The following is a 12,649-nucleotide window of genomic DNA, read 5'->3' on the forward strand; positions in this document are numbered from 1 at the left end:
AGCAGTTATTTATTGTGAGAAGTTTGTTATAGTGTGAAGTTTGCGTCTCTTGTGCAGCCATACAGTCGTTCTGAGCCACACCCTAAGTGAGCTGCTGTGGCTTTTTTAGAGCGCACCCCTTTACCAGCAGTCACTGAGCAAGGCTTATTCAAAAGCCATGACGCCACACTTGATGTCGGTCCCTCTGATTCTGCTATGGCAGTTGCTGTGTTGTAAGCAGACCTAGCAGGACATGTACTCTGTGACTGTATTTCTTAAAGGCTTACTGTACAGGGAGGCTACACCAGGCACGTAACTGAAGTGTTATGTTCACATAGCGTCTGCTGCAACAGTCAGCTTTCCGTATAATCAATGGAACCGGCTACACCAGCTGTGCTAGCGGCACATACGCTGAAAAAATTGGACCAGTCTTGTATATTTTTACGCTATGCAAACGGAGCGCTTCAGTGGCGGACCCGGTGTAGCCTCCCTGTTGGAGTTGCTTTTGAGTGACCGCTCTCTGATCTCCTTTCCAGGCGTGGAGGCCCTTCGAGTGAGTCAGTTCCCGCCAGACTTGGTCCTAAATCCCCAAGCTTCACTGAAAGTCAACTGCACAATATTTGATGTCCCCAACCCAAACCTGTTCTGGTACCGGCAGAGAGCCTCCGGGGAGATGGAGCTGAAGTTCTTCTCCATAGGAGTACGCAATATGGACCCGAAAGAAGAAGTGGACGGGTTCAGGGCCAGTAGGCCTGTGGACCTGCAGCTGTTGTTAGAGTCTGATGGTGTACAGCTGGCAGAACCGGCTGTATGGTTCTGCGCTGCCAGTCAAGCACAGTGACACAGATCTCTCAAGTAGCTGCACAAAAACCATACCACACCACATCTTCTTTTGTTTGTTTGTTTTAAGTCATGCAATAACCGCCAACTGCCATGACTGTATACGCCACCACTAAGTGTTCCATATGTGGATCAGCACAACACAGACAGTCATGGCACACATGTCAACACGACACCTGCACAGGCCCTACACTGATCAGGAGGTCTGATGGTCGCTGTCGAGTTACAGTACATTAAGGGAAGAGGAGAGATAGACTTCTCTGCATAGTCTGTCTGCCTCTTCATCCCCTCCATGTTTGGTACTGTCTGTCCACTAGCCACTTGTACCACTGTCTTTATGCCTCACTGTTTGCGTGCTATATTAGCACATTAGCACATATGCATAACCCCCCCCTCCATGCCACAGCCGAACTGTGGCCACACTTATACATTTTCTTAAATAGTTAAATATATAGATATATAGACTTTACTTTACTTTATTTCTGCATTGTTGCACTGTTGACTTACTCATTTGCACTATCACCATGACCACTATCACCATTGCACTACCACCATGACACTCATTCACACAGAGCACCTTAGAGCACCTTACCATACCTTACTATGCACAGAGAATCACAGGCTCAGTCCCTGCCTCAGTCATTGCAAGCGCCTCTGATTTATTAATCACCACTATGTGGATACTGTTTTTAGAATTGATTTAGATTAAGTGTTAGTATAATTTGTATTTTTGTCATTTGTATTTTAGTATATTTTTATATATTGTATTAAGTGTTAGTATAATTTGTATTTTAGTATATTTAGCATATTCTTTATCTTCTACTGTCCTTACTGCTTAGTTGTGTTTTTATATTATATACTTTAATTACTCTTTCTGCTGTTAAAGAATGTGTTTGTGTTGTATGTATGCTGCTGAGACCTTGAATTTCCCCTGGGGATCAATAAAGTATCTATCTATCTATCTATCTATCTATCTATCTATCTATCTATCTATCTATCTATCTGCATTCATACTGTCAGGGAGGAGATCAATCAAGTCATCACAATGCAGTCATACATTTTGTGTGTGGGATTCCTCTGATATATGAAAACGCAGTTTATCAATCATACATGTTTGGTTGCATTACATAGAATATATACAAAGAAATGTGCAGATTGTTGTTGTTGTTCTGTGACCCCAAGTGTGCACCATTTCTCCCGCTGTGTTCTCTGCATGATGCACCAGAACAACAGATGCAAATTCTGCAGAGCATTTGCTAGGGGTGTAGACAGCGCTGCACAGTAACCATCAGGCTGCAAACGTGAGAACTCTGTGTCCCATTTTGAAAAAAGCCACATCCGGGAGACGAGGCATTGTTATCTCCAGGTGTGTGTGTGTGTGTGTGTGTGTCTGTGTGTGTCTGTATGTCTGTGTGTGTGTGTCTGTATGTGTGTGTGTGTGTGTGTGTGTGTGTGTGTGTGTGTGTGTGTGTGTGTGTGTGTCTGTATGTGTGTGTGTGTGTGTGTGTGTGAGTGTGTGTGTGTGTGTGTGTGTGTGTGTGTGTGTGTGTGGGAGCTGCTGGGTGAGTGCTCAGTCCACTGCTGCCACCACATCCTCCACACATGAATTCACTCCCCCTCCACGTACCACGAACACAAACCCAGCCACTTCCTGTTCACCTATGCAACATGTGCTTGTGTGTGTGTGTGTGTGTGTTTGTAGTGTGGTAGGAGGTGGGGGTGGGGGGGGGGGGCACAAAAGGACTTGGCTGATAGAGTGATATAGAGCTGTGTTTAAAACTAATCTGTGTTTTTTTGTTTTGCTAAAGGTGTCGTGCTGTGACAATGGGGCCCAAATATGACTCATGTCCTGATCCTATGCTGCTGTTTCTTTCAGTGGAAACGGAGCCTCTTACTTGTTTGAAGGGGAGCTATAGATATGAGGAGTCTTTTTTAGAAGAAAGCACTCAGATCATGCAAACCAACGCAACTGAAACGAGCTGCAGGAGGCGAGCAGTAACTTTCCATCGCCGAGCGAATGTTGACTATGACAGGAAGTGGTTATCTGTTCTTTGTAGTGCAGGAGCTGCAACCTGAAAATGAATCATCTCCTCTGTGACATTTCTCACACGTAGTTGATTCTGTTTTGTTTAAAATGTATTTGTGTGTCACACAAACACCCCATATTGTTTTAAAGAATTAGACAACGGAAAATATGTGTATTGCTGAGACATAGGTTTTCAGTGAATAAAAACACAACATCATTGACACCATAAATCTATGTTGATTAAAGCAATGTTTATTATTTTGTCTCATTAGGATAATACAGTTTTTTCTGAATGCTTAAACACATTTTCTGTAACTATGGCTTATTTTGCAAAACTCTACACACAAATGGCAAAACCACTCACTGAGTTCGCAAAACTAAAAGCACAAACACTGCTTTGCACTCAGTTTGCAATTTTGTAACACACACTTTGCACAACTGTAGGCACAATGGCTATTATTTACACTATTTTGCCAACTCTCTGGCACACTTTCTCATGTGAAAACTGTTTTAGATAATTAGTTCACTTTGCAATCAGCCTAAGCACTATAAATAAGCCACAGGTAATGTACAATGGGTACGATGGAGTGAGCAGGAAGAGTGAGAAGAGAAAAAAACAGACAAAAAAACAGTCTACATGTGGGGATATTGTCATGTCAGGCCTGGATACGGCATTCCAGAATATATTTTTCCCGGTGCCTTGGACTAGGACATTGCATGTGATGTAGACAGAATTTTGAGAGAGACGACCCGATGTAGACTGATTTGTTTTGTCTCAGTGAAATGCTATTTTGTGTTTTGACTTGGAAAAACACACTTGTGTTTGTTTTGATGTGTGTAAATAAACACTAATACTTGAAGTTGGGATCCCTGTATGTTTACAGAACTATGACAAAAGTATGACCTCAAACTGACATAGTCTACCTTGTGCACAGAGAAAGCAAAAGCCAGATGTGTTTTTTATTCATACCATCAGTGTGTTGTTGGCACATTGTGTGCTTACTATTGTGATGGCTTGTGTTTACTGTTAGATACGAAAACACCATTTTTACGAAGGTGTGAAGAGTTAAGCAAGGTGTGTTAGCTTTTGCAAGAGAACTACAATGTTTTGCTGATTGGGTGAGAGGTTTTGCCATTTGTGTGTAGAGTTTTGCAAAAAAAGCCATAGTTACAAAAAATTTGCTTAAGCAATCAGAAAAAACTGTAAGCATTGTCACAGCACATAGACACATAGCAACAACAATGAAATACAAGAGATGCATGTACATTTGCATAATACACAGAATTGATTATGAATAATGAAAAACAAAATTGTCTTTGAAATCACACTCTAGAATAGTTATACAAAGTAACACTTTTAAATGTGCCATTCTTCCAGGTTAGCTCATCATTCACTTACAGCCTTCTTGTTGCCCTGGAGGAGACATACAGAAAAAAAAGTGACAGAAACGTTTTTAATTACAAAAAACAAGTAGAGACAATTTTTTCAACCATGGACAGTATCAGGTACACATCATCTGATTGCATTTAAATTGAAATCTTGATGTACCATGATGCAACATTTAGCAAACGCAGGAGCTACTATAGGTCAGGGGAAATACCCACCCTCCCGATCTTCCACACCAGGCCGCCCACCACAACAGCGTACAGCATGCTCTTGACCAGAAACAGGAGGTAGGCATAGCGCGCCGTGTTCATGTTCCGTCGCACTCGATCCGCTGGCACCAAACACAAAAACATATATAGTAAGTTAGCATCAACAGTGACCTTCAACTGTCTGTAAGCGTAGGGCATTAAGACAGCACCAAGCACTAAAACATATAAGTCAGCATCAGCAGTGACCTTCAACTGTCGTAAGCTCAGCCAGAAACAAACAACAAGTAAATATTTTATGTAATGATGGCTTTTGCATCATAGGAAGATATTACTCAACATGAGTGGAGTTTTGCTTAAGAGGGGGATACAAATCTTACCTGACAACTCTGAAAAACAAAACAAACAATTCCACTGTTAGCAGGTGTCATCAGTTGATAAGAAATGTCTCATTCATTACCAAATTGGCATCATTTAGTTCATAAAATTGATACTCACTATTCTGGCCATAAATGGTGTCTGTCACAGTAATGTAGTCCTCGCCATCAAAGAACTGGACAGAGCAAGTGAACATATTTGTGGTGTTTTTCCAAACTGACTTCAGGACTCGCAGGCGGCTGGAGATGCTATACTTCGCTGATTCATTGATACGGTGGGCATTGTTGTCAGTTCCCACTCGAAGGGTAGCATTCTCATCATTGAGCGTCCAGGACACAGCGACGTGGTCAGGGTAGAAGTTTGTGGCTACACACACCAGGGTCACGTTGCCCTGGTCATTTTCAGAGGCACAGATCTCTTTGGGAGAAGGCGGCAGAATCTTTACATCTGGCTTTGTGACATTAATGTTGGGATCTTAAAAGGAATAGGGGAAATGTTATTTATTTATTTAATCAGGGGAAAAGAACACATTGAGATTTTTAACTATTTTTTAAGTGAGCCCTTGCCAAGAAGGCAGCACACAGAAAAACAGAAGACAATACTGGCCAAAGGAAAAAGACAGCAGTGACAACAAATACATACACAAATAAAACTGAAACAATACCACATTAAAACAGAACAGACAGATTGATATGACTGCATTTATAATGAAAAACATTATAAAGATTAATTCAAGTTATTTAATAAATTTGGAATGTTGATCACCATATGAAGACTTTGCATGTTTTTTGACAATCAATATGAGAGTCAAAGCTGTTCCATTTTATGAATCTGTGACGCATGTGCCAAGAGGAAAGGCAGGCAGGGTTTGCTGGCTGCCGTGTGCAAGTAGGTAACTAGTGCAGGAACATTGCACACACACTGCTATTTGTTTTTCTCTAACAATGCCACATCTGGAGCACAAAACTCCAAAGGCCTCTTAAATGAATGACAAATTCTCCCTCAGTTGCCATCTCTCATGTCAAGTGATAGTGTAAAGCACTATTGAAGGAATCAATAGTAATACTTCAGAAAAGTTATTTTACCTCTGACTTTTTGCACACTATATTTCTATACATATATACTCTGTATGTACTGTATCAATTAAAAACAGTGAACAAATTGAATTCAACTTACCCAGGACTGTTACTTTAGTTCCAGGACCAAAGTGTGCTGCTGTTCCTGAGCACTGTATTTAGAGGCTGCACTAAATCCCTCTTCTGTCTGTAAAACTCACCATGCACCTAACACCCATTTGAAATGCATAGAAATGCACTTAACGTATAGCTATTCTTTCACTCAAATTGATCTCCTCTATGGCTTTTAGTCTTTTGCTCTTTCTGGGAGGTTCTGGAGGGTTCTAAACACAAATTACTTAATTTAACAAGTGTTTCCTTAATCCATGACATAGTTCAGGACAGTCCTATGGTGTCATGCTAACTGTATGCATTCTTTATGTAATTAAGTTCTTTCTGGAAATGTGCATCAAGTTTGATATTATTTCCTATGGTCCCAGAGTATGTGATAAGACAACTGTATTACCCCACTATACTCACAAATGACCCAATCCCACATGGAGCTGAAAATGTTGCTTACTCACCTAGAACCGTGAGCTTTGTCCCTGATCCAAACATCACATTCCTGAAGCTTGCACACGATGGTTTAAGACATAGCATAAACCTGAGGCCCAGACACCTATTGATGTCTATTAGCAGTATCCAGTGGGGGGCCTACTGACTGTGCGTGTTGGGTAAAGGCAGGGTCGCCCCGTTATCTCCTTTTCCGCACCTAGGGGCCCCCTTCACACAATCAACATCAAATCTCCCCAAACAAACACAAACATGGAGAATAGCTAAACCGTCTCCGTCCCCTGGGTGATATTGGTGTTTATAGTGCAACATGTGTCCAGTTTTGTCGTCAGCACATTCACATAAGGTCAACAGTCACATTACCCTCATGAGAGAAGGATGTCTGGACATAAAGACCATCTTAGGTCACTGAGTTGACCTCACATTTCTTGAATAAAAAAGAAGTAAATAAACATACAAAAATAACTGTAGGAGACATTGCGAGTCATATAGGCCTACTGTTAATGATCCTGTAGGCTACTTATTACTATTCAAGGTTCCTGTATAGTTTGTTCAATGACCATAGTGTAGAGGTTGTTATTGATGTTGCAATGGCATTTGTATCACTGTGTCCCCCTGTACACTGTACTACATTGTTCAGCAAAAACAGTTGCTCTCCCACATGATGGCACCATGAGAACAAAACACACGGAGGACAGCCTACTATTTCTAATATATTCCTAATATGTATATGAACCTGTTTATATCAAAACGATATAATATTGAGCTACTCAATTTTATATTTAGGTAAATACTCTTTGTGATTTTTACCTGTAAATATAAGGATGTATAATGTTTATGTTTATATATACATTTACTTACAATATATAATAACAATAGGTTAATATTAGCTGTTAAATAAAAGTAATAGTTTAAAGTAAAATCAAACAAGTGTAAAATCATAAAAGAGTAATGAAAGTAAAAGGTGCAGTCAGCAATCATCACAATTTCAAGCCCATGACATTTTTTGTCCCATTCAGCAATCCTCTCATGACCATTAGATGCCCATTCTGTGGCACTTCTCTGTGGGCAGCCCAGGCGTTAGATGCCCATTCTGTGGCACTTCTCTGTGGGCAGCCCAGGCGTTAGATGCCCATTCTGTGGCACTTCTCTGTGGGCAGCCCAGGCGTTAGATGCCCATTCTGTGGAACTTCTCTGTGGGCAGCCCAGGCTCGAAAACAGGAAATAAACAAAGTGAGGGCAGCATATCCCCCAAACAAAAAAGAAATCCTGTGTGGAGTGTCTCTGGGAATACTGAAGGGAGGAGTGAGCTACCTCCCTGATGTGTTTGGTCATTGGTGTAAATATAATTGACTTTGTTTTGGAAAAAAGCTTCTGCTAATACATTTTAATATAAACAACAACATAAACAAACACAACTTCCTGCACAATCACTGACTGCAGCTTTAATGTAATGACAATAACAATAGCATGCCTTCACCATAGCCATAAACATTGATTGATTAAAATGTGTGTGTGTGTGTGTGTGTGTGTGTGTGTGTGTGTGTGTGTGTGTGTGTGTACATGTGAATAACATTGTCATTAAAACATTCATAGAGAAGTCATTCATTGGCTATGTGAGCTGAGAGGAATCACTCTCCTAAAATATCTGACAGAGTATCCTAATCCTCTGAGAAAGACGAGCCCAATATGTTCTAACGCATTCGCTGTACTCCTACGTGGTTTTTCAGTTTCTTTATGTGGTAGTCTTTACATCAGTATTTCCAAAATTGCTTGGCGAATATGACTGTATGTTGTTTTGAAAGAAAGCGTCTGCAAATAAATTTGAATATAAACATAAACATAAACAAACATGACTTCCTGCACAATCACTGACTGCATCTTTCATGTAATGACAATAATAGCGAGCCTTTATAACAACCATAGCCATAAGCTGTGTGTGTGTGTGTGTGTGTGTGTGTGTGTGTGTGTGTGTGTGTGTGTGTGTGTGTGTGTGTGTGTGTGTGTGTGTGTGTTGATATGGCATCTTTGGTAATATCCTAATCCTCTGAGAAAGACGAGTCCAATATGCTCTAACACATTTATTGTAATCCTACATGGTTTCCCCATCACTCACTGTGGTAGTCTTTACATCAGTATTTCCACAGATTTTCTTTCTGAATACCTCCCCCACAGAGACATAAACTTGTTTTTACCAACTGACATTACATTATAATACATGTCCATATACTGTATGTAAAACTGTAACAGGCAGCAATCAGTGGTTGTCTTCAACAGTTCATTTTATTTGATGATAGCAAGAAATAATAACAAGACATATATGTTCATGTAAATACTCAATTCTAAGGTGAAAATAAGAAAAATCAATGAAATCAAATGTTACATTTTTATTAATCTGGTATTACAAAAACCCTCACAATAGCACATCAGCCTATTAGATTACATTCGAAAAAAAGAGCAACATTTTTACATTTTCAGCACTTGATTCTATAAATAGTCCATGATTTCAGATGACAGAAATCATATAAGGATACTTAGAGAGAGTCTTTGCGCACATCCCTGGTGCAGGATAGGAAATTCCAAGATGTTTAAAAAGAAAAAAAGAAGAGAAAAGATAAGTCCGCACCCTGCTTGCTTTATTTTCTTATATTTGGCTGAAATGCCGTTTCGACCTGCTAGAGACTGACAGTCTGAATCCGAGGAAGACCAGCAGGTCAAAACGTCATTTAAGCCAAACATAAGACAATAAATGAAGCAAACTACCAAGGAATGTGCAGGGTCTTTTTAAATATTTTAGAAATGTATAAAGACCCTTTTAAGAATATAAAAAAGGATTATTGATGCTACAAAAAAATATGCATGTATGAAAAATAAAGAGTGACAGATTCATCTCCTCATACTTTGGAACCATACTGAGGAATCCTGAGGACTTCCTGTCTTCCTCCGGTCTTCCCAAGGACTTCCTGTCTTCCTCCTGTCTTCCCAAGGACTTCCTGTTCTCCTCCGGTCTTCCTGTCTACCACTTGTCTTTTGAGCCTCGAGAAATCTGAGAACAATTGTCCACATAATCAAATAAAGCATTTGACAAGCAATAACATATATTTTACAAGAGAGATAGAGAAAAAATGTGTGTTCTTGTCGTCTGATTTACTTACCTTCCTGACAAAAAAGAAGATGAACAGTCCAAACAGGCAACTCTTAGCAATAAAAATGCTGTAGGCAAACTTGGCAGTTTGAGCCGAATTCACATAAGAATCTGTAAACAAAAGAATAGATACAAATAATTATTATTATGAAATGACAATAACAATAGAGATACATAATTATAGGATATCCACTTATAACATAGGTAGGTATTCCATATACAAATAACGACATACTAAAAACCATTTAACATTAGCATGTGTGTAATACCAGGTTTACTCATTACAGTTTGAATGTCTTGAACTGAATGAATGACATAAATGATGTATGAATTACCTGGGTCAACCATGCCAGGCACTGTGGAATATAAACACAAAGCAGTTACATCAGGCCATCTAGTCAATGTGCTTAACAGCTGTATTTAACATATTAGAGTATAGTCATATTTAAATGTCTTTGAGGTACCATTAGCATATTAGTACATATTTGCTTAAGTAATTAATGTTAATGTTATATGTAGAGTATACTTTGATATCATTTGGATATTTTGGAATTTATTTTAGAGAGCCATACCAAGTTGTCCTTTTACAGAGTCTTCAGAATCTACATTGTGTGTCCCGTTGAAAAAGCTGACCACACAGGTGACCCAGGTGTTGGGATTCGCCCATTCCTTGATTCCGATTCTCAACCTGCTGGTGATGCTGTACATTTTATCTTCACTGCGTAAGGCATTGTTGTCTGTGCCCACTCCTTTGGTTCGAATTACTCCACTGACCTTCCAGGACACAGTGACATGGTCAGGGTAAAAGTTTGTGGCCAGACACACCAGAGTCACTGACTTTTCCTCCCTTTTCTTCTGAACCTTGTCACAGGGTTCACTTTTGGATGGAGGAAGCAATTTCACAGTGGGGGCAGTGACTTTCAGGCCTTCCTCTGATGGCAAAAAATACAGGAATGATTAAATCTATTGTTCGGTTGGTCAGTCAAACACGTGCAATCACACATTATTATTATGTATCACATATCTATGTATTAATTAAAACGGTATTTTCTGTGTAATGTAAAACAATAATTTTGCTTCTTGAGTGACATGTGTACTATGAATTAAATACATAGTGGACAACTGAACCAACTGAAATCCACATCTTTTCTAACCAAAATACACATTTGAGTGAAAAGGAAAATGTTTACTCTTACCAAGCACTGTCAGCTTTGTCCCCCCTCCGAAATAAGCAGGGTATGTGCCAGAGCACACTACTCTCTCCCAGAGACAAAAACTGAGCTACAGTAGGCTACTCTTATTGTATACAGTATACAAGCAGTATCATATTTTACTCCTAAAATACCAAATTGTAGATTATTTTTAAACAACATTCTCCACAGATTGAACTGGAGATTATTATTATTAATATAATTTTATTTTATTATTTTTTGACCGCCAAAATCCCTTTCCCCTACAGTCTACAGCACTCACTCTTATATATCACAAACTCATTGATGTGCATAGCAATATGGCTAGTTCCTCATCAACTTAATTCATGAGCCACAATTATAGTAATTGAAGTTAGGTGAGTGTAGAAATAGTCTTCTGAAAACTGTAATCATACAGTATCCGCATGAAGAGGAAACCCACAAACAGTTTCTCAAGATACCTGTTCTTCTCTCTGTCAAGATGCAATCTACTCATGAATCTCTTCCAGAGCTTAATGTGCATCTGTCTCAATAAATGTACTCTTCAAATGTTTCTGCATTTTCCTCATTTGAAAACGTCCACACATTGTCCACTTTCATTCATGAAGTAGATGTATGCTTTAGATATTATTAATAGTATAACTCAGTATAACTTGAATGTACAATCTAATCCATTTGAATTTCAAAACATTTGATCAAATTTAACATTACATGAAATCTATGTGGACCTACACCATATCTAACACACACATGACTATATATTATCAAATCAACAAATCCTCATTCAATGGATGTCTTAAAGTTTGAGCACATATAGTTTTCAGTTAGCAATTTGAAGGCCTTTCAATTTTAAACAATTTTTAAGATTTTAAAGATTTTAAACAACATTTTAACAATAACTACAGTTGACTGTCAACATAATTGAAATTTCTTACCAAGAACTGTGAGTTTGGTTCCCTGCCCAAAGTATGCGGGCTGAGTGTTCACATTGCTCAGTGGCAACAGCAAAACACCTGGCTACATCGAGCACGACCAGACAGCGTAAACTATATTTTTGTGCCTGCATGTCTGCCTTATAGTTGGAGCACAGAGCAAGGTTCAAATCAAATCTAGCCTATAACACCTATGACTACACAGTATCATCAAATCAACAAATTCTCTTTTACTGGATGTCTTAAAGTTTGACCATATCTTGTTCTCATTGTACCTTTTAGTGAAAGACGACAGAATTGAGTTTTCTTACCAAGAACTGTGAGTTTGGTTCCCTGTCCAAAGTATGCAGGCTGGTTGTTCACATTGCTCAGTGGCAACATCAAAACACCTGGCTACATCAAGCTAACTGAGCACTACATCAAGCACAACTGAGTCTATGTAGGTTGGTAGGCTATTAGACATAGTGCCATTTATATGTAGGAAAAAACAAACTACTCTTACCCAAAATAGGAAGTTTTGTGCCTGGCCCAAACTCTGCCTTTTCCCTACCTTTTAGTTTGCATTCCAAAGCATTCCAAATAGATTTGTAAACATTATGGTTGACTGACAACATAACTGAGTCTTCTTACCTAGAACAGTGAGTTTGGTTCCCTGTCCAAAGTATGCAGGCTGCTGACTGCACATTGCTCAGTGGCAACAACAAAACATCTGGCTACATCAAGTTAACCGAGTACAACCAGACAGCGCAAACCATATTTATCAGTTTACACAACACATAGGCCTACTTTTGCTCTAAACAAGTAATTTGGTTCGACACCGTCCCTTTCAGAGTGAGACAGACATCTCTGTGACATTTACGTTCACAAAAACAACAACAACAAAAGTCTAGTAATATTAGACACAGTGTCATATTTATATGTAGGAGAAAACAGACTGC

At 39.2% G+C, this 12,649-nt stretch overlaps 1 protein-coding gene and 1 gene segment (V, D, J or C); one reads left to right on the plus strand and one right to left on the minus strand.

Moving 5' to 3' along the window:
• On the plus strand, positions 1-821 carry LOC121692606. The segment is given in 2 exon segments: positions 1-212; positions 516-821. Coding segments are annotated over 2 exon segments (360 nt in total).
• Positions 822-4,165: 3,344 nt separating this feature from the next.
• The window catches only part of LOC121693600 (M1-specific T cell receptor beta chain-like), a 74,002-nt gene continuing 65,518 nt past the window's right edge, over positions 4,166-12,649 (minus strand). Inside the window, exons 3-13 of the mRNA XM_042073144.1 lie at positions 12,342-12,388; positions 10,162-10,521; positions 9,925-9,945; positions 9,600-9,700; positions 9,465-9,490; positions 9,000-9,003; positions 6,456-6,585; positions 4,937-5,290; positions 4,819-4,827; positions 4,451-4,563; positions 4,166-4,259 (exon numbers count right to left, since the gene is read on the minus strand). Coding sequence (XP_041929078.1) covers positions 4,233-4,259; positions 4,451-4,563; positions 4,819-4,827; positions 4,937-5,290; positions 6,456-6,585; positions 9,000-9,003; positions 9,465-9,490; positions 9,600-9,700; positions 9,925-9,945; positions 10,162-10,521; positions 12,342-12,388 — 1,192 coding nt within the window. The 3' untranslated portion in view covers positions 4,166-4,232. The remainder of the gene's footprint in view (positions 4,260-4,450; positions 4,564-4,818; positions 4,828-4,936; positions 5,291-6,455; positions 6,586-8,999; positions 9,004-9,464; positions 9,491-9,599; positions 9,701-9,924; positions 9,946-10,161; positions 10,522-12,341; positions 12,389-12,649) is intronic.

Source organism: Alosa sapidissima, chromosome 19 (genome assembly GCF_018492685.1).
Source record: "Alosa sapidissima isolate fAloSap1 chromosome 19, fAloSap1.pri, whole genome shotgun sequence".
Classification (NCBI taxonomy): Eukaryota; Metazoa; Chordata; class Actinopteri; order Clupeiformes; family Clupeidae; genus Alosa; species Alosa sapidissima.